The sequence below is a fragment of the Urocampus carinirostris genome, chromosome 3 (genome assembly GCF_059441175.1).
Source record: "Urocampus carinirostris isolate Australia breed hairy pipefish chromosome 3, RoL_Ucar_1.0, whole genome shotgun sequence".
Taxonomy (NCBI): domain Eukaryota; kingdom Metazoa; phylum Chordata; class Actinopteri; order Syngnathiformes; family Syngnathidae; genus Urocampus; species Urocampus carinirostris.
Genome location: NC_142351.1, coordinates 64,805,222 through 64,828,086, shown reverse-complemented (window position 1 = coordinate 64,828,086; position 22,865 = coordinate 64,805,222). Strand labels below are relative to the sequence as shown.

The following is a 22,865-nucleotide window of genomic DNA, read 5'->3' as shown; positions in this document are numbered from 1 at the left end:
TATCCTACTCAACACCATTGGCAATTACCTAGTCAAACAAAGATTGTACACCTTTAGCTCATTGACAAAGCTAAGACACTAACGTTAGTTGTGTATGCTAATATGTTTTATCCAGGGTGCCATCAAATCTCAAATCAACTGTAACCAAAAGCTGGTCAAATTTGTTATCACTTTTATTTTAGCTACAGTACCATTAGCTAACTTAATTGGCAGCTACATTGAGTGTTTTTGGCGTGACACATTGTTGTGGATAATTTCCACTCCAAAAAGAAACTGCCTGGGTCCAAAAAATTATTCTTTTTCAAATAAAAATTAATGGGCACTTTATTTTATCTCCCCTTTTCCACTTGTTGCATTGGAACACAGTAACAGGACAATTCACTATACACTCTTACTCTGTTGCTTCTCTCGTAATACACTCTTCTCTTCAAATATAATTTTTTTGTATTCACACCGTATTTTACACAAGCGTGTTATACATGCGTGTGTAAAAACAAGTATTATGATTTTAAGTATTATTTTTCTTCTTTCAATATATTTTAAACTTTTTGTCCCAAGTACAAATAAAGTAATACTTAAAATAAATGCTTTGGTCTACTAGAAAAATCAAAGTTAGAAATATAATAATATAGGAAAAGCATTCCTGAATATTTGTCTTTATTCAATATTTTTTTTCGTAGTACATAAGGAAAGGTCCCTGGTTCCAGACTGGGTGGAAACATTTGTTGGTCTGGAGCAGGATGGCAACCACCAGGCTAGTACTTTCCCAAGACACACCACAGGAAATGGTCCCCCTACGACACTAGTGGTTAAGGGAGCCAACAAACTCACCCACATTAAGCAAACTACTAATTGCAAATAAGTGACAAACTAAGTAAAATTTGGTAAAATAAGAAGAGGGATCAATAATTATTTTTTCCACCTAATAAAATAAAAATTTGGGACTGAATATAGTGAAATAAGAAAAAAAATAATAGCTACTTTTTGAGATACAATGAAAAAAAAAAATAATATATATATATATATATATATATATATATATATATTAATATCTTTTTCTTTTTATCCAAGGACTGTGGTAAGAAGTTTACACACACAGGAAACTTCAAGAGACATGTGCGCATTCACACGGGAGAGAAACCGTTCTCGTGTAGCGAATGCAACAAGGCCTTCTCTGATGCGGCAGCTTGCAAAGCTCATGAGAAAACACACAGGTAAGATTTAAGTTGAACAGTAGACCCCAGGATACCACATCAATCTGTTCTTCGGGTGTGGTGGGAGTGAAATTGCACCTAAGGTAATTAGCTAAAATTAAAATGAGTGTATATCAAATGCTGATGCTACTGTATTATGTATTATACATGTATGTATGTATGTATGTATTTAAATAAATAGCATAAAAAAATGATTATACAGAGGTCCCGTGGTTTTCACGGTTAATAGGGACCAGAACCACCCTTGAAAAGTGAAAATCTGCTACTTCATAGAAGTCCCCAAGGTTTAAACTTACTTAAAAGAGGGCGTCATTACAGGGTGAGAGTATACGACTGTAACAAAATAAGAACTATAGATTTATAAATACTAACACACAACGTATAATCGCAGTTGAATGTGTCCTGTCATTATCATTATACAAAAGTACAAAGAAATTGGAGGGTTTCTCCTTTCAGTGTAAGAGAGCAATTTAAATAGTGGCTGTCTAGCTGCGCACTGGCATCAGGTTCTTGAATTGAGCCAAATCCCCGCAACAATTCAAATAAAACCGTCCCAAATGCAGTGATTTACCACACATTGTAGCTCATGATCAACCGTTTCATGGCTAATGGACCTGACTTGGCAGGATACAGGGTCCGCTGCGTGGCTTCAGAGAGTTGCTAACCTAGTCGTTAGCAGTAGACCGGACCATTAGCACCAGTAGCTTCCAGTACCCGATAATAATCCACAGAGAACCCACTGGTGATCGAAATGTCTTTGAGCTCTTCTGACTTTCGTCAGAGTCAGATTTAATACATTTATTTTAGCTCCCACCCGCTGATTGCCTGACAGCATACGCCAACCTATCACAGTCACACACATCGTCATGGGGGGGCAGGAAACTGATTTCACGCGCATGCTCCAGTTTTTTATTCTAGGATTAAATTGGTGAAAGTATGAATAGGACTGTTTGAAATACAGTCCAAATGCCAACCAAAAGACTCAAAAAGATGAAAAAGGAAGGGTTTACTGGAGCGCATCTAAGAATTTCACATACCGTATTTTCACAACCGTAGGGTGCAGCGTGTTGAAAGGCTCATTCTCTGTAGCTGATTCTATTTCTGTATTTAACACAACCATAGGATGCACCTAAATATTTCTTGCAGGTGCCCTCTGTTGCGGCCGCCTTACGAACAACACAGATAAGCATACAAGTGTGCGTATTTAAAAATATGGAGGGAGCAAAACTGTGTTTGGTTGTGGTTTTATTGATTACAAAGTAAAACACACGGATATTTTTTTTAAAGAGCACTGAAGCTATTTGCACAACGGGGTTTGAAAAGTCTTCTTTTATTATTGTGCTTTGCTTGATGATCAACTACTCAAGATTTTCCTCAAACTCAGGCCAACTCGCCTTATTTCCACTAAAGCTCAGCTCCATTTCCCTTAATTGTTGGGGATCATTTTTCAGCTCGCATCCAATCGATTCATTAATCTTCAGTTCTCTTGCAGCAGCATACTCCATGCATACTGTAGAACTCAACGCCGTTAGTAACCATGAGTACTTCCGCAAACACTGAGCACATTGCGTTTGTCGCACTTGTCCTCTCCTGCGCATGCAAGACACATGTCACAAAGTAATCAAATCTCATACAAGTAGCATTTAGTCGGAAATGTGAACGATAACATGCAGCTTTTGACTGTCAGTAACGGCCGAATAAATAGTTAGATTACCACGTTACTGAAAAAAAATACCTGCATTACTTATAACAGCGTTTTTCCCAACACTGATATTAAGGGTTCGTCCCTCTGCAGCCCCCTGAAGCCGTTTTGCTGCGTGACTTGCGGCAAGAGCTACCGTCTTCTCAGTTTACTCAACTTGCACCGAAAACGTCACACAGGCGAGGCTCGCTACAGCTGCGAGTCGTGCGAGAAGATCTTTAGCACGTCGGGGAACCTCAAGCGCCATCGTCTGGTGCATAGCGGCTTGAAACCCTACCACTGCGAGTATTGCAACAAGGCTTTCTCCGACCCCACCGCCAAAATGCGACACTTGGAGACGCACGACACCAACAAAGGAAACAAGTGCCCGCACTGTGACAAGCGCTTCAATCAGGTGATCACAGATGACCCATTTAAGGGGACCATGTGTATTATTTGGTGTCTCCTAGCGGTAAAAAACATTTCCTTCAACAGACAATCTGTAATATTGAGTAGAGGTGACCCATTATCAGGCGGGCCGATTATCTATTCTTATTTGGGAATTTGACAGATTTGTTTTAGGTAAGCATATTCAGTTGGGGACTCATATATTAGCTCATATCATAACATTAGCTGGTCAATGAAGCGTGTGTGTTTGTGATTGAGAAAAAGCATGTTAAAGTGGAAAGCTGAGTGATTAGCTGTTACCATAACATCAGTTCGTCAATCTGGCTATAAAACAGGAGTGTCCACTCATTTCAATTTGTGAGCTCTGTTGAAATCTAAATGCACTTTTTCTTTTAGGTTAGTTAGATAGATGGATAGATAGATGGATACTTTATTCATCCCCGTAGGGAAATTCACACTTCCAGCAGTATCCTTGTGTTGAAAAATAAAATAATAAAATAAAAGATATATAATACAAAAAGATAGATGGATACTTTATTCATCCACATAGGAAAATTCACACGTTCAGCAGTATCCTTGTGTTGAAAATAAAATCATAATAAAATAAAATAAATAGAATGTGTCATAATAGTCTGTAATAATAGTTTGCAATAGTCTTTGATCCGTGCAGCCCTTTGACACTGTTGTGATTAAGGGCTATACAAATAAGCATGACTTGACTTGACTGACTTGAATACATAAATAGCCAATATAACTAGTGCTGCATAAAATACACGTTGCAATAAAAAGGGTAATATGCAAATGTGGGGGTGGGGTTTTAATTTGGGCTTTTACTCCCCCGCGTGGAGCTAAAGAGCCCCGTGGCATGAGGAAGAAATTATCTCCTCAGTCTGTCCGTGCAACAAGACTGTGACCGCAGTCTGTCGCTGAAGCTGCTCTTCCGTTTGGAGATGATGCTGTGTAGTGGATGTGATGAATTGTTCATGATTGACCGTAGCTTTTTCAGTGCCTGTCTCTCAGCTACAGTTGTCAGGCTGTCCAGCTCTGTGCCCACAACAGAGCCCGCTTTCCTCACCAGTTTATTAAGACGAGAGGCATCCTTCTTCTTAGCGCTGCCTCCCCAACATGCTGCCACATAGAAGAGTGCGCTTGCCAAAACAGTCTCATAGAACATTTTCAGGAGCTTTTTGCAGATGTTGAAGGACGCCAGCCTTCTGAGGAAGTACAGTCGGCTTTGACCTTTCCTGCACAGAGCTTCTGTGTTGGCAGTCCAGTCCAGTTTATTGTCCAGCAGCACACCCAGGTATTTGTAGGTCTGGACAAATTCTACACATTTTCCTTTGATGGTTACAAGAACCGGGTGAGTTCTAGTTCTCCTGAAGTCCACCACCATCTCCCTGGTCTTGGTGGTGTTCAGGTGCAGGTGGTTAGCGTCGCTCCATTGGACAAAGTCCTGAATCAATTTCCTGTTGTCCTCCGCCTGCCCACTTCTGATACATCCCACGATAGCAGTGTCATTAGCAAACGTCTGCACGTGGCAGGACTCAGGGTTGTACTGAAAGTCCGACGTATATAGGGTGAATAGGAACGGAGAGATCACGGTGCCCTGCGGCGATCCCGTCCTGCTGACCACCCCCCCTGTTTCACATACTGGCGTCTGCCTGTCAGGTAGTCCGTAATCCATGCTACAAGGTGTGAGCTTACTCCCATCTCTGTCAGTTTACCACTAAAAAGCAGAGGCTGTATGGTGTTGAAGGCACTGGAAAGGTCAAAAAATATAATCCTCACAGCACCCTTGCCCCAGTCCAGGTAAGAGAGGGATCGGTGTAGCATGTAGACTATAGCATCATCCACTCCCACCTTCTCCTGGTAGGCAAATTGCAGAGGGTCGATGGCGTGGCGGACCTGTGGCCTCAGGTGGTGCATCAGCAACCGCTCCATGGTCTTCATCACATGTGATGTCAGGGCGACTGGCCTGAAGTCGTTGAGTTCCTCAGGTCTTGATTGATTTGGGACTAGGATGATGCAGGATGTTTTCCACAGCTGTGGGACGCTCCCCTGTTCCAGGCTCAGGTTCAAGATGCGCTGTAGAGGGTCTCCCAGCTCCAACGCACAGGCCTTCAGCAGTCGGGAGGATACTCCATCTGGACCAGCTGGCTTGCTGGTTCGCAGCCTCCTCAGCTCTCCACACACCTGGGTTTCAGTGATCTTGAGTGGGGGGGATGTCCTGCCCCATGTTGGTGTCCAGAGGGCGGGGGTGGGGGTGAGTGGCGGGGAGGGGGGGTGACAGCTGCATTACGCTGGAGTGAGAATGAGTGGGGGTGGTCACACCTGTTAAAAAAGTTGTTTAACTGGTTAACCCTCCCCACATCTACTTCCACAGCCACACCCCGTTTGGTGCCCCAGACAGCTATTAAAGTTTTATTTGAAATTACAACAAATATCCTTTGATGGTCTTCATCCCTCCCCACATCTCCTTTATGCTGTTGTTCTGCAACTTTTTCTCCAACTTCCTCCTGTGCTGCTCCTTCGCTTCCCGAAGCCGGACTCTAAGCTCCCTCTGAACTCGTTTTAAGCCCCTGCTGATCTCCATCTTTAAAGGCCCTCTTCTTTTGGTTCAAAAGGCACTTGATGTCGCTTGTGATCCAGGGTTTGTTGTTGGCATAGCAGCATACAGTTCTTACAGGAACAACATTGTCCATACAGAAATTAAGTAAAGTCATGTTGGTTGTATTGACATTTTTATTTATTGATTGTTAAAAAAATCAGGGAGCAAAATTAGTTTTTATGTACCTTAACATGAGTTGCTGCTAAGCCAAATTTGATTTCTTGCACTGTTAAGGCCCGGTCACACAGCCGTTTGCGTCTGTATCGAGGCTGAATCACGGCCAGAAATTTCTGCCTGTGAAGCAGACGCTATTGGACGCTTTGAGATCGCCATACAGACGAGATACAGCAGTGATTTACACGCGGTCGGAAATTCACACGCGGTTGGCCGCGCGAAAAAGTTTTGCGCTGCTCAAACACACGAGGTAATGACGCGGTACAGACACGGAACGACGTGCTGCGGCCAGGGCGTGATTACACGCGGGCAGGACGCGAAATTTTAGCGGCTAATCGTGGGTGGAGCACTGTCATAGCACGTTTGTTCTGCGCCTGTATCGCGGTGTTATCACGTGTGACGGTCAAACGCCTTTCTCCGTGTATATACAGCGTGATTTTCCGACCACACTTCAGTTGTGCTCGAGACGTCAAGGGGTGAACATGGATCTATACTGGGTAGGAATTGGCACCTCTAGGATATTGTAACCTGATCATTGATTTTTGCAATCCGGAGCTGGAATAAGAGCTTGCTCTGTCCACTCCATGCATCGGCCCGGTATTGCAGTACCTCCGGGAACGGTGCATTCGCAATGACCGCAGCAAGGCTTTAAGGCTAGGACCTTAGCTTGGCCTTTTGGCTGAGAGTAAGAGTCCCGGCTTCTAAGCTTTGTAGCATATTATGAACTGACCGATAACGAATAATGAATAAAGAAGATAGAACAATAACCCTTAAACGAACTGTTATGCACTCTACCATAAAGCTTATGATGCTGAAATAAGCTTTATGGTAGAGTGCATAAAAGTTTCAATTCGAGCGATTTGAATAGAAAAGGGCAAAATAAACATGTTACCTGCTCAAAAGTGATTTATATACGGTGTGCATTACCGTTCGATTACATTCACAACAAATACAAAGACGGAACGGTTTAAGTTGTATTACATTCCCAACAAATGCAAGACAAAGTGGTTTTGGTTATATGTCCGCTATTACATTCCTGAAAAGTGATATAAAAGTGAGATAAAACCAGGTCAAAGTGGTTATAGTAGCCAGGGGGTGCAAATCATTTCTCGGCAGCTTTTTATGCCCGTGGCCCACACGCGGAAATGACTGTGAAATGACGCGATGAGGAAGCGGAACAGTCGCCGGCGTCTGTTTTGCGGGCATACCACCGACGAACAGCGGGTTGGCCAATTTTGCGCAATTTCCATCGCGGGCAACCACGGCCAAAAAAAATTGCTAAATTTTACCCGCGATACAGAGGCAAACGGCTGTGTGACGGGCCCTACGTTTTTGGTTGAGGTGAAAGATTACTCATGGTTGTGTTAAAATTCGAATTTATGTACTGTAAAATGTTTCAGACAGCTATTAAAGTTTTATTTGAAATTATAACAAATATCCTTTGTTTCTCTTTGCATGATTAAAAATGTCTTATGCCAATTTTTAAGCTTTTACAGCAAATAAATATTGGCTCCAAATAATGGTTATTCGCCTCCTCATTATACGAATAATCAATATCAACTGTGAAACACCCTTATCGGCCAATCCTTAAAGTTTAGTGTCTGCTAGTGGTCCAAAAAAACTTTGATTCTGTAAAAAGAAAACTTTGTTTTGAATACTAGGTAAAAATACATTCAGTAACATACCAATGTCTATTTTTGCTATATATTCATAGGTGGAGAAATTCATATTTCCTTTACATGATGGAATTCATACTAGTAGTCGTTGTCATGTTTGTCGTGCTGTCAAACATATTTTAGCTTTGGGGGGGAACATGGTAGAAAAACTATTCTGTCGGGGGTCACAGTGTTAAATTAATTAAATAACAAGTGTGCCTTAGCTCGGGGAATGGAGAACTTTTTGGAAGCTTACATATCAATTATGATTCAGGAATGTCAGATTTGATTATAAAATGAGTGAGGTTTTTTTTTCCTCATTATATTTTTTACTTCACCAAGATTCAATCTCTCACAGTGTTTATCAACTGTGCATTTATAAAAATAAGAAAACCAACAAAATTACATGTAGCGAATATGGGTGGTAAATAAATTATTCCAACAAACAATAAGACAAGATAGCCCTATTATTCCTCCTACAATTGGAAAATATATCTTGTTACAGCAGTAAGACTGTGAATAACGAATAATAGCTAGAATCTGAACAGTATAAACAAGTATTTAGAAATATGAAAAGTAAAGGAAAAAAAACTGAATATTTTCAATGGCAGGTGTGCAAAATAAAGTGGTCAGTACAGCAATGTGCAAACATGCAAAGTCATGGAGGATGTGCAGTCTATCAGGACCACTGCTTATTATACAGTCTGACAGCTGCAGGAAGGAAGGACCTGCGGAACCGCTCCTTCACACACTTGGGGTGAAGCAGCCTGTCACTGAAGGAGCTCTCCAGAGCAGATCCGGTGTCCTGCAGGGGATGGGAGATGTTTCTAGTCATGGGTGATAGCTTAGCCATCATCTTCCTCTCCCATACCACCACCAAAATTTATTGACCAATTGAATTAAAGAGCCGAGTTTATTCTTTTCAAAACTTGCCTCGCCTTTTTGGAGCACCACATACGTTTTTAGATCATTATGACAGGAAAATGGATGAAAAACCTCGTTTAGTTATTCTGAAGGGTGGCTACACACACTTTAGGTCAATTCTTTTTACCGTTTTGATACTCCAATATACTTTAATCAAGACACACACACTCTTGGATTTATGGACTTTTCTTTTACTAATCATCTACTGAAAACTCTTAGATAGAACACAAATCAATAGTAAGGAAATACAACAAAAACAAGTTGAGAACTTAAACTGGCATCATTTGGGATAGACAACAACGTTGGCTTGATTATTACATTATTGTATTTTGTTAGAATTCCCCCTTTTACGTCACACCAATACCTAGCCACCACAAGATGTTATGTGAAGTTCTGCTTTGATGAGGATAACGGCCCAGTCTTTATGTCCTCGGCTTTAGAGCGATGAAGAAACCTGGTAGGCTTGAGAGCCGGTTGGGATGACGACCACAAGATGCAGGGTTTTGAAGCAGAGGTTGACTGCTAGTGGCTTGAGGCTTTTTTGAGGTCGCTGACTTTGTCCCACTGTTTTGGCCTCTAGCTTGATCAAGCTTGCCTGCTAACTTGCAAGGCACTCTTGCTTCCTGTTGAGCTGAGACTAGGTCAGGACCAGCCAAGGCGGCCTTGGTCCAGTTCCTCCTGTAAGGATTTGCTTATTGCTGGCCAAAATTCTGACAACCTTTGCGAGGTGAGGCGTGAACCAACTCTTGGAGGGGCGGACCCCTTGTGCTGGGGTTGTCACGCCAACCTGTGATGCACCAATGCAAGCTAATACCGGCCTCCCCAATCTCACATTTCACCAGTATCAGTTAGATAACATATCTATTTGATTAACTTAAAACACAGTATTCACTTCACATGTTTTGACACGCTTTGATTATTTTCTGGTATTGCAAAACGGGATTCTGAATACTCTACACTCGCTATTGCTTTCTCTGCCAACACCACCTCAGTCAATTGCCGGTTGCAATAACGATCCATGAAGCACCCGCTGGCGATCATCATGTCTATGTTCTTTTCTTTCTCAGCAAAATCAATTATTTTACTTATAGTTCTTATTATGTGGATAAATTGTTGTTTTCTAACTTAAAAAAATAGAAGCTATACAATTACACATTATCACATCCACTGCACAGCATTATATCCAGACAGAAGAGCAGCTCCAGCGACAGACTGCTGTCACTGTCTTGTACCACGGACAGACTGAAGAGATCTTTTCTTCCTCCACCCGGCGGAGTAAAGGCCCACACTAAACCACACCCCCTACATTGCATATTACCGTACCTTTAATGCAGTGTGTATTTTATGTAGCACTATTTAAATACTCTATACAACACGCTACAGTGGGTTTTAGCACGTCACATTGGGTATTTGTATATTGTACAGTATTCCTTTTGCTTTATCATTGTATTGTTCTCAGTGAAGGAATGCTGCTGGAAATGTGAATTTCCCTGCGGGGATGAATAAAGTATCTATCTTTCTATCTTTTACAAAAATCAGTCTTGCTATTCAACAATATTAAAACATTATCAAAAATAATAACAGAAAAAAATGTGAAGGATTTTTATTATTATTAGTTTTGCGTACGTGACTAACAATGAAAAATGTTGTTACCATGATTGATAAAACTGTGTTATTATAATTATTAATTCTTTTTTCATTATTAATTAAACAGTAACACATTTTTAAAAAATGAACTGTGAATGAAACGTTACTTTACCATTGAGCCACCGGAATACAAGTATAATACTGAGGGTGTATTTTAGTTGTAATTAATTGGGCCTTGTATTTGACATAGTACAAATGTGAAGTAACGCATTTGTGGTGTTGTATTTTTAGCCAGGAAATCTGAAGGCCCACTTAAAAATTCATATCACCGATGGACCTTTGAAGTGCAGAGAATGCGGAAAACAGTTTACAACCTCGGGTAAGAGAAATATTTTTGGGTGGTTCACTATCGTTTACTCCTCCTCGTCTTTGCCAATACCACCTCTCCTGTGCCTCTGTGCTTTACCAGGTCTCGCAGCGCCCCCTTTGTAGGAATTGACATTCCATAACACAGAATTATTAAATATAATCAGTTCACTCCCTTCCACTGTTGATTCCAGGTGATCAGTAATGCAGAGGGGCCATTATAGGGAGTTAGCCACCTGACGAAGACTGCGCTTAACTCTTGTTATTCTTCCTTGTCTTCACGGTGACCACTTTTTCTGTGCTTTGGTCCTTTTATTTTTCCCGCAGTGCCCTCTGTAGGAAGATATGTTCCATAACACAGCTTTATCACATATTCCCTCTCACGATCGCCTCCAGCTGGTCGGTAATCCCAAGAGGGTTGGCTGTGGGCTATGCTGCCAGACCAGTACTGTGCTTCACTCTTGTTTTTTCTTCCTTGTTTTGCCCTTAACACCTCTCTTGTGCCTCTGCTTTGTTTTGTCTAGCAGCACACTCTGTAGGACTTTACATTCCATAATAGCATGCAGCATAAACCTACGTAATTATTTCCAGCTGGTTCATAATGCAGAAGGGCATTGCAGAAGGGCAGGGGAGAAGCTGGGGCACTCCTGAGCTGACTTGGTAAAAGGGGCTTGTAACCCTCACTCTTCCACCTTAGTCTATGCTATGCATATGATTCAGATTTTGTTACTCTCATTGTTCACGCACTTTGCAAGAGTTAGGGCTTAAATTGTGGGGAAGGGAGACTAATCCAAATGAGCCTTAGTGAACCAACTGGATTAAACCAATTGTGTCTGTCCCCATAGAACCAGGGTCGGGAACCTGTGGCTTGCGATGTTCAGCGCTTTAGAGGAGTACATCTGACTCAAAGATAAAGTGGAACTTCTGCAATTATCTACTGTATGACGGTTTTAGTATGTGCATAGGCAGGACCTCGCTAAAAATTCAATGGATTTGGTTGAGTACATGTAAGTCATAGGCCTCACTACAGTTACCAGTCAAGATGTCATACCAACGGACCCTATATTTGGCTTTACATCCCGAAATAATCTTTTATATGGAACCTCATTCGTCGTTGCTATCATATTCTTTCTGTACAAATTTTCACATATTACCTATGTTTTCTTATTGATGTTCACTATGTTTTGTGTATTGTAACCCAATGCTAAATCTATTGCCAACGTACCTCTTGTGAGCCCTCGTCTCATGGTTTTATTTTTCTCATGCTGAGGTTTTTGAGTTTGACTTGACTTTATTAAACAATGTATATTCACTGTTGAGACACTTTATGAAGACCCACAGAACAAACTGTAAAACCCCCAAAACTCTAGCAAAGCATCCAGAGCAATTTGATTGGGTGAGCAGTACAAATAGGCAGAACTATACACATAGCCCACCCTTCTCCTCTCCCAGCTTCGTCTGCACCAAAAGTAAATACGTTAGTATCCTCGTTTGCAGTATTTTGTGACATTTTTACTAAAGAACTTCGCTTGCACCTTATTTTGAAACCATGCCAAAATAAGCCCCAACTTTCCTAAGTACCTGCAGGAAGGAGGCAATTTCTAAGTGGTATATTTATATTGATATAGGGCACAGGCACTAGCATTATTATTATTTCGGAGATGTTATCAAAGAATTAAGCTTTGGTCTTGAGAGCGATTTTGGCGGTCTTGTTAAATTTTGTCTTGATATATAGCTGTGGCTCTCAAAAAAAATTACTTTTGCGTTAACCCCAACGTGCCATAGAAAAAAAAGATTTCAAGCAGTAGGTCAACAAAAATAAAAAACACCAAATTATGATAACTTTTTCACGACCCCATCTGTTTGCACCATTCATTCATCTGTTGATATTCTGTGAATTTTTCTGTGTGCTAGGAAATCTGAAGCGTCACTCTCGGGTCCACAGCGGTGAGAAGCCCTACGTCTGCATACACTGCCAACGAGCATTCAGTGACCCTGGAGCGCTGCAGCGGCATGAGCGCATCCACACAGGTTTGCGCGTGGAAGGTGAAGCTGTTTGTTTTGTGATGACATAACGGCGCTGTCTCACAGGTGAGAAACCTTGCGTTTGTCCCACCTGTGGCAAAGCCTTCACTCAGGCCAGCTCCCTCATCGCCCACGTCCGCCAGCACACCGGAGAGAAACCCTACGTGTGTGATCGTTGTGGAAAAAGGTCAGTGACCATAAAAGTTGGGGACAGTGTTTGGAATAATAAATAACCGTCTTATTTTTTCAGTATCGGGTTAATCTACCAAATTATTTATTCTGCCGTAAATGACGGTCAAAGTGGTGCGTTATGTATGCTTTAGTGCGTGTTTACGTACCTTTTTGTGTGTGTTAAAGTACGTTTCTTTGCATTTTTAAGTACATGCTTGCGCGTACGTTTGTATAGGTGTTTGTATACGGTTTTGTGTGTTTTTACGTGCGTTTTTTACATACGCTTTTATGCATGTTTACGTACGTTTGTGTGCGTGTTTTGTACTGTTTAGTGTGTTTTTCGTAGATTTTCGTGCGTGTTTACGTACGTTTTTGGTGCGTTTCTACGTACGTTTTGTGCATGATTATGTGATTATTTATTATATTGTTTATTTTGTTGCTCCTACAAGTTTCTATAACACAAACTGTTTTTCTTTAATCAACTGACTCGAATACTGCTTAGAAAAGTTCAAATTTTTTGACATTCAACAACTTTTTTTAAAATAAAGGAAATTGTAACTTCCCCTGGTAATTAATTTCTTTTACTATAGAATAATTCAGTTACTAACTCAGTTACCTTGTGGAAGAAGTAGTGATTAGCTATTACTAATTACTGAATGCTAATTATCAGGCTGATAGTTATCGAAGCAATGAAATATAATGTTCCAATAATCAACCCAAAAAGAAAAGACCAGACAATTAGGGATGCAATAATATTCAATCAGCCAACACTATTAATTAGAAAGATTCTGCAGATTTATGTTTGTCAGTTGACTGTTTTGTTTTTCTATAGAACTGGTAACATATCTTGCTTGTGTCTCCTCTCCACCTCTTTATAATATGAGTGAAGCATCGGAGAGGTTGGCCATATTTAATTGCAAGGCTCAGGCTGTTGTGATAGTACAAACTTCTGAACTTTAGCCAGTCCATTGAATTTTGCATCCCTGGTAATAATAACACAATTTGTAGTGTTATGACAAATAAATGTACTTAACCTTTCTTCTCTTCCTGGCAGGTTTGTGCAGTCCAGTCAATTGGCCAATCACATCCGCCACCACGACAACATCCGCCCTCACCACTGTCAAATGTGCAACAAGTCTTTTGTGAATGGAGGAGACCTGTCCAAGCATATCATCGTTCACACTGGTAACACCAGATCAATAATTAGAAAGTAACTCATAGCATTAATTAATTAATTAAGTGGTCGCGGTGACTGTTTAGACAACTAAATACATTTTTCCCTGACACCCAATATTTTGCTAACGATTATCATACCGTGACAAACTCATGCTTTTTTCGTCATTTATCTATTCATTTATTTATTTTTAACAAGTTTCTCTGCTTGTTTATTGGTGAGCAATGTATGTGAATGCATACAAACCAGGCTTACTCATTTGCACTGATTTGGCTTGAAAATGTCATGTTAAAACTATTAACCATTTTGTGTTTCATTTTAGGTAAATCAGTTGATGATTTTTTTTTGTCCTTTTAGGATTCATTCCTGAATATCAAAATTTAATCAATTGAAGCCCTGTTCTATAAGAGTGAAGACATAAGATGTGATATTGTACATGGAATTTTTGTACCACTTCCATTCCATAGCTAAGACCTGCCTGTCCCATACCTGTCAATCTCAACGGCTCCATGCCCATACAAACTGTCGTATTTTCTTGTACAAAATACAAAATAATCGTATACTATATCTTTTTTTTTCCTGAATGATGCATGATTGGAAATCCCCAGGCGGCAGATGCATGCAATTGACAAATTAGTGGTTTTCCGAACAGATTTCCTTGTACGTCGTACTCGTCTTAAAATGCATAAAAAACATACTTTGTGCGGCAAAACCGTTCAGGTTGACAGGTATGATGTCCCATGACTTAGGCTGGCTGCAGGCCTTCCACAGATGTGTTCTGTTATTCAGGGTCTTGACGCTTGACAAATTCTGGTTTTCTCTAGCGAGCGATATCTGCCTATCAAGTAGCTTTTTCCACTAGCCACGAAAGTTAGCCACTTCCACCATCTCTGACCAACTCCAACTAGTTGTTTTTCAGCTGCTCAGAGTGTACCTAGCTCACTAAGTCTTTCATTGTCGCCCGCGGGGATGAACATCAGCCTTAATGTCTTGCCACTGGCTGAAATTTATCCTTGGCCGTGCAAGAAAATGGGAAAATAGGCTGAGCGATTTCTTTCGGGCTACCATAGTGCATCTTCTTTGAATGCTCATGTTGTGGCTCCATTATAAGCTACCAGAAACCTGTTATAATGAATTATTGCATGATTACCGCCTGGGTCGTCAGGGCACCATTTCTTTCGGTGTGTCTTGAGCAGGTACAGCCTGAAGGTGCCCATCCCTTTCCAGGACATTCTTTTGGGTAGGGGTTTGCTCCCCCACATGAAACAGACAGTACTGGTTTTTATGGTTACCGGTAGCAGGGGAATCCTCCTGATCGACTCAGACCTCAGATACTGTGTATGGTACTCAACCAATGCCATACAGGGGAGCAGATCCACCTTACCTTGGCCGAATGATCATCTTGTATAGGCGAGAGACAACATAGTCAGGTTCTTTTCTGTACATGTGCTGTAGGATATCGACACCTGGCATGCTTTATCACTGTGGCAGTCAAAAGCTTCCCTGGGGATTTGCGTGCTTCCTCTGTAATACATGATTTTCAATGCGAAAATCGCTGATAGCTGGACACTGTTTCTTTAGTAAAAATCTATTCAGAACGCGCAATTGTTTTCTGCCAAAAGGGTAGTTGTACAATATAGTTCAATAAAAGAAAAAAAACTCATTCATTTTTGGCTGGCTATTTTTATGCAGCACTTTGAGTGTTAAGATTTGCATGTAAAGTACTTTGATTTAATCTGATTTGAGAAAAATGTATGATAATAATATTATAAGTGTTTCCCATTCTAAATTACGTCTCTGGCGGGTCCCCCGCTAAAGTCTCATAATCTTGTGTTGCTAAAAAATATAATCGTATTTTAAAATATATACAAATGTGAATTAATGAAACCAACTTATAATAATTAGTTTTTCCAATAATTGCCTCCATTTAAAACGCCATGGTATGCTCGGTTCACCCTTTTTGTCATCTCACTCGCTTTTGGTTAATTGGTTGATTAGTTAATATGCATATTTGCTGAACAAAGGAGGATGGAGGGAAGCACATTGAGCACAGGAACAAGTCAAGCTGTTGTTTCTGTGTTTTTAAAGCCTAAAATGGTAAACATGAGTGGTAAATAGTAGGGGTTTTTTTAGCACTGAAGAGTTGAAATTTTTAATTTTTATGTTTTGTAGTTTGTTTTTACGAATTCTGAGTTGCTTGACTTTAAAGTTACTTTATATATATATATATATATGTATATATATATATATATATATATATATAATAAAAGTTTAAATTGGTTAAAAGTTTACTGTAGAATAAAAAAATAATATGAAAAATTGCATAATCTAGTAGTATAATACATCTTATTTATTCATTACATATGTAAGGGCCCGGTCACACAGCCGTTTGCGTCTGTATCGCGGCTGAATCACGACCAGAAATTTCTGCGCTCAACTTCTTAAAGAGAGCCGGCTGGACGCTTTGAGATTGCGATACAGACGAGATACAGCCGTGCTTTACACGCGGCAAGAATTTCACACGCGGTTGATCGCGCGAAAAAGTTTTGCGCTGCTCAAAACTTTAGACCACGGGTAACCGCGGGTACACACACGAATATGACGTGGTACAGACGCGGAACGACGTGCTACGGCCGCGGCCAGGGCACGGTTACACGCGGGTAGGACGCGGAATTTTAGCAGGTAATCGCGGGTGGAGCACGGTCATAGCACGTTTGTTCTGCGCCTGTATCGCGGCGTTATCACGTGAATTAGCGTGTGTAACACGTGTGACGGTTAAACGCCTTTCTCCGCGTATATTCAGCGCGATTTGCCGAGCACACGTCAGTTGTGCTCGAGACGTCAAGGGGTGAACATGGATCCCCGTCACCGTAGTGACCTCGTTTTAATCCATTTTTATTTCTTGACATTTCTTTTCATTTCATAACAAGATAATAAAATAAAAATGAAAAACTATTACAATAATAACATATCGGCTTCTTCATCGGTGCCATAGCTGTAAATCTTTATCTTCACGGGACTGTGTCTTGAGCAGTTATGATTTCGGCAGCTTTTATATCCGTGGTCCACACGCGGAAAGGACGTAGAACTGACGCGATGAGGAAGCGGAACAGCCGCCGGCATGTTTCGCGGGCATACCACGGATGAACAGCGTGTTGGCCAATTTTGCGCATTTTCCACCGCAGGCAACCACGGGCAAATAAAAAATCGCAAAATTTTACCCGAGGATACAGACGCAACAGCTGTGTGACCGGGCCCTTAAGTGAATACATTATTATCGATAATATATCAGTTAAAGCCAGAAGAAAAATCCGAAAAGCCGTTTGGGAGCTGAAATGGCCGCAGTGGTGAGCGTAGCTAAAAGAGCCGCTTCTCTAAAAAGAGCCGTAAAATCCCATATCTAATAAGGTGCTCATTACAATAACATACTTGTCAACTTCTTCCTTTTTTCCCATATATATTTATGTTTTTTGATCCTTTCAAATTGTGTACGTCGTAATAACTTTATTTTTTTATTTGAAAAACATAAAATAAATTTTAGAAATAATTTTTGGTTCTAGATAGTCTTGCTGTGAGTAAAACGGTACTGTGTTGTGTTTGTTGGGTTGATTATCGTTTAATAAGGGATTTGCAACCATTAATAAGGGAGCAATTGGCTGAAGTTGACAGGTATGAAATAACCTTCTGTAAACCATCAAAGAGGAATCGGCATCCTGTCATAGCAGCAATCACAAAAGCAGCAGTACTAATATTTAATACTGTAATTTGACCAAATCACCAGTATAGGTATTATCTCATCTCATCATCCGTACCGCTTATCCTCATTAGGGTCGCGGGGGGGGCTGGAGCCCATCCCAGCCATCTCCGGGCATGGGCAGGGGACACCCTGAACTGGTTGCCGGCCAATTGCAGGGCACACAGGGACAGACAACTCATTCGCTCATTCACACCTAGGGACAATTTGGACCGGCTAATCCACCTGAAATGCATATTTTTGGAATGTGGGAGGAAACCGGAGTGCCCGGAGGAAACCCACGCAAGCACGGGGAGAACATACAAACTCCGCACAGGAAGTCTGGAGCTGGATTTGAACCCACGACAGGTTCCCATGACATGAACTGTGCCGCACAAGCGCTAACCACTGCGCCGCCGTGCTGCCTATAGGTATTATATTTGAAAAAAATGTAAAACTCATATTGATGATTTGGTCTGTTTACTCTGCGATACGCTATCTTAGAATAGTACAGTATCGGCATCCAAACAACACTAGTTATTTTTAGTCAAACTAGATGACGAGCAAATTTGTTTAACTCCGTCTCGCATACCATTCTTTGAGTGCTTGTTAGATACGTCATTGCTATCATTCCTAGTGTATTTATGATTCAATACAAAGGTACACATTCTTAATAGATCAAGTTTCTTGATTTTAATCTAAAATGCATCAGATCAATGAGTTTGGATTTGAAATGTACAATTCTTCCTTCTGAGTATTATGACACCAGATCCCACCTAGACTGGGCCTGTTAAACCTATTTGAGCTTGTGGCCACATAGTAGAAAAAAAACTCACAGGGGGCCGGACTATTAGATTAAAGAGAAAGAGAGAAAAAAATAGTTGGAGAAAGGAAGAAAAAGAGAAAGAAAGAAAGACAAAAAGAGAAGACGAAAGAGATATTAGAAAAAAAGAGAAAGATGAAGAAAGACAAAGAGAGAAGAGATCCTGAGGAAAGGGAGAAGAGAGGGAAAAGAAAAATAGGGAGACAGAAAATGGGAGAAAGAAAGACATAGCTTTATTGAAAACTGCAGCTTGTATTTTGACTTTTTTTTTCTCTGAGCGTCTCTCAGGCTTGTCTCGTGGGCCGGATTCAATCTGTCGGCAGGCCTGAACTGGCCCACGGACCCCATGTCGACACCTATACCCTCGACTGTCCACCGACTGGGGTCCCACAAAAATGTTTCATTTTATCCCGATTTTCTCGTTCTTTGTGAAGGAGAGAAGCCGTTCCTGTGTGACAAATGCGGCCGAGGCTTCAACCGTGTGGACAATCTACGCTCGCACATCAAAACGGTCCACCGCGGCAAAGCCGGCATAAAGCGGCGAAGAAGGCGCTCCGGTGCCGGGAGCGGGACTGATGAGGAAACTGACGGATGCCTTGACGATTCGCAAGCTAACGGCGAGATCAACATTGTGACTATTAGCGATGAGATCGTTACCCTGGCAACAGAAGCCCTGACAGCTAGCTCTGTGGCTCAACTAACAGGTATGACTTTTGACGACTCCTGGCTCGCTTCGATATACAGAGATACCTCGGTTGACGCGGTTAATCGGGACCTTCGGAAACCCCCGGGAAAAGTAAAAATCCGCAACCTTCATTAAAGCAAACTTACCTTCAGATGTCGTCATTACAACTGAGAGTATACGACTGTAACAACATAACAACTATAGATCAACAAATAATAATAGAATACAGAAATCCAGTTGAATAAATTGTCTTTATTGTCATTATACAAAAGTCCGAGGAAATTGGAGGGCTTCTCCTTTCAGAGTAAGAAAGCCATTTAGAGAATGGCTAGCTAGCTGCACGCTAGCATCAGGTAACCATTACTTCAGCAAGGTCTCCGCAATGAATAAAATACAATAATTCCTCGGTTTTAACAGTAAGTGGATAGTAGCATCACACTTACATTAAAGCCCCCAAAGGGTTGAACTTACATCGGGAGTACGTCATTACCGACCGAGAGTATATGACTGCAAACATGTAAAAAGGTTACAGTCATAAATATACAAATAATTACATAGAACACATAATTTTAGACGAATGGATTTATTGTCATTACACAAAAGTAAAACAAAATTGGAGTACTTCTCCTTTCAGTGTAAGAAAACAATTTAAAGAGCAGCCAAGATAGCTGTGCACTAGTAACTGCTGGCCTGTAATTGAGCGGAGTGATGATTAAAATACAACCGTCCCTGTACCTGTTTCCCACAAATTATAGCTCCAGGTCATCCGTTTCATGGCTTATATTTGTAGCAGTCAAAAGCTTCCCTGGGATTTGCGTGCTTCCTCTGTATTACATGATTTTCAATGCGAAAATCGCTGATAGCTGGACACTGTTTCTTTAGTAAGAATCTATTCAGAACGCGCAATTGTTTTCTGCCAAAACAATTGCCACACCAAGTCGCTTCTAGGACCCACTAAAAAATTCTTGGAGCACCCACTGGGGCTCACCATTTCATTCCGCTCTTCTGACTTTTCTTAGGGTCTGATTTAATTGATGAATTTATTTTTCAATAAACGGCGCCATGCTGCTGTTTGTCTTGGGAGGCACTGCCCGCTTGCTGTTGGACTGACAGCATACAACAGCCTATCACAGTCGCGTGCAAGGACAATAACACCCACCCGACACAGAGTGCCCACCCTTATGTGACCCCACTGTTTGCTGTCTTACAGAACACAACGCAGAATACAACATCAATGACAATAAAGACCAAATCACTTCAAAATCTGCGAAAGAGTGAATCCGTGATAACGAAGCGCAAGGTAGCTGGGTGATTCTGAACAAGAGTCATGAATGTAGAAGTTTCCCGCGAGTTGTAGCTCCAGGTCATTCGTTTTATGGGTAATGCCTGTTGAGATGAGACCTGGCCAGAACATTGGACATTTTGCTTTATGTTTAGTCATTGTCATGTTGCAAGGTGACCCTGCGTCCTATTCTCATGTCTCTTGCAGATTAACAGATTTTTAGCCAGAGTAGCCCTCTATTTGGCTTCATCCATCTCCTTATGAACTTTAACACTCTTCTCAGTCCCTCCTGAATTAAATCAACCCCAGAGCATGATGCTGACACCACCATGTTTGACAGTGAGGATGGTGTTTTCATGGTGATGTGTGAACGTAACACTTTGTATTCAACCCAAAGTTCAATTTTGGTCTCATCTGATTAGACCACTTTGTTCCGTATGTTATTTGTGTCTCCTATGTGGTTTCTTGCAAAATCCATAAGGGATTTTTCATGGGATTCTTTCATGAAGGGCTTTTTTCTTGCAGCTTTTCCATAAAGGACATATCTATGCAGAGTGCGACTAATAGTCTGTTTATGCAGATTGTCTCACCTTAGCTGTTTATGCCGGCAGGTCATCCAATTTGATGATAATCTTCGTTGCTTCTCTGATTATTTTTTTTCCTTGTTTGGGCCAAAAGTTTTAAGGAACTGCTGGGTTTTGGTAGGTTTGCAGTCTATGGTCTCTCCATTTTGATATTATTGCTTGCACTATGTTCCAGGAAGTGTGTAATTACTGTGAAATCTTCTGGTATCCCATTCCTGCTTTGAACTTTTCCTCAACCTTATCCCAGACCTGCCTGGTGTGTTCGTTGGTCTTCATAATTCTGACTCCTTTTACAGACCCCTGAGCCTATCATAGAGCCGCAATAGTACACTCTGTCATTGGTAGTCATTTAGGTCAACATTGGATCATTCAAAAGTCATCAGGAAACTTCTGGAGCCAGTTGGCTTAGCTGAGAGAACAGGGGCAATATTTCTGAAACACCTACCTTTCAGTATATCTGATGTAAATGTAATATAAAATGTTGAAATAATTAGGCCCGCTTCCTGAATGTGTTTCACATGTTATTGATTCTTAGAAAATATTTTCAGGTTTTTAGCTTTAAGTTTAAAGCCGGAAACATGGCAAGATCACAAAAGGTGTTTTGGGGGGGAGGGTGTCACTATTCCTTTTTAATATTTTCAAAATATAACATGCATTTAAAAACATCAGCATCTTTATCGGTCCTCAGGAGCAGGATTTTATGTTTTTGGTAGAAAAAAGTTATTGTGCATCCCTGACAAATATATATTCTGATTTGATGATCCAGATCATTTACATCAGCTGTGTCAGGAGAAAACCCTTTAAAGCAATGCTTTAAAGATTAAAGCATTTAAGACCGCAGCGCTTGAGTTCTGGATCCGCCCACCCATCAAGGCTGCAGTGTGTAACATTTGACCACTAGATGGCACTGTTTAATGTGAACGAAAACCAGTGTCGCAGCAAGACAGCTGACAAACATGGCGGCAACCTAAGTGCGCGTATCACTATTTAAAACAAATTCTAATTTCTAGACCTACCTATGATTTTTTTTAATTAAAATTAACATTGGTATGAAAGTGTATTTTTTTCAATCTCGTATTCAAATCAATGCTTTTTACAAAATTAAAAGGCTCTAAATATTACACGGGCCCCCTTTAACAAACCTCCACACTTATATGTATGGCACACTCAAATTGTAAGCAAATGTCGATCGTCTTTTCAGTGTTGCCCGTGGATGCATCCATATGCGCTGATGCAACAGAAGCATTGAAAGCGGAAATAACCAAGGCGGTAGAGAAAGTGCAAGAAGCAGGTGAGAAAACAAAAACAAGCGTTGTGCAAAAGTATTACTGTACCTTCAGGAAAAGGAAACAAATATGTTTGAAAACATTTACATACCTGTCAACCTCCACGGCTTCATGTCCTTACATAATGTTGTATTTTCTCTTACAAAATATTACACCATATTTTTTTTTCAAACGTGTTTATGTAGTTTAACATGTTAGATTGTACATGTGTTTCATTATCTCATATACTGTATTATAAAATCACTGTATTGTTATGTTGTGAGAAAGTGTTACTTGGTTTAGTAAATCTGAATTACTCCAAATAAGTCAAACTTGAACAGAAGATATCTGAGAGTTTGTTAGAAATTTAGGAAGTGTTTAAAAGAATATGGGGTTGCAGATGTGCTCCTAAATGTGAACTAAAACAGAGCAAATTTTACCTGCCATGTGGAAAAGTTTTCGTTTCGCATAATGAACTACCAACAACTACCAGACCTTAGTTTCCT

General features: G+C 40.7%; 2 protein-coding genes and 1 pseudogene across 4 annotated transcripts in view; 2 read left to right on the top strand and 1 right to left on the bottom strand.

Annotated features, from left to right (window-relative positions):
• The window catches only part of zbtb17 (zinc finger and BTB domain containing 17), a 119,106-nt gene that overhangs the window by 11,424 nt on the left and 84,817 nt on the right, over nt 1-22,865 (top strand). For all 3 annotated transcript variants that reach the window (XR_015850146.1, XM_088333000.1, XM_088332998.1), the window contains exons 7-14: nt 1,072-1,214; nt 3,010-3,310; nt 10,543-10,630; nt 12,532-12,648; nt 12,709-12,829; nt 13,868-13,998; nt 18,978-19,247; nt 22,296-22,385. Coding sequence is in view for 2 of the 3 variants with exons in the window: in XM_088333000.1 (XP_088189126.1) it covers nt 1,072-1,214; nt 3,010-3,310; nt 10,543-10,630; nt 12,532-12,648; nt 12,709-12,829; nt 13,868-13,998; nt 18,978-19,247; nt 22,296-22,385 (1,261 nt within the window). In the remaining variant the exon portion in view is untranslated. The remainder of the gene's footprint in view (nt 1-1,071; nt 1,215-3,009; nt 3,311-10,542; nt 10,631-12,531; nt 12,649-12,708; nt 12,830-13,867; nt 13,999-18,977; nt 19,248-22,295; nt 22,386-22,865) is intronic.
• The window catches only part of LOC148370476 (zinc finger BED domain-containing protein 4-like), a 214,916-nt gene that overhangs the window by 179,941 nt on the left and 12,110 nt on the right, over nt 1-22,865 (bottom strand). The window lies entirely within an intron of this gene.
• On the top strand, nt 6,595-6,716 carry LOC148370477 (U2 spliceosomal RNA; annotated as a pseudogene).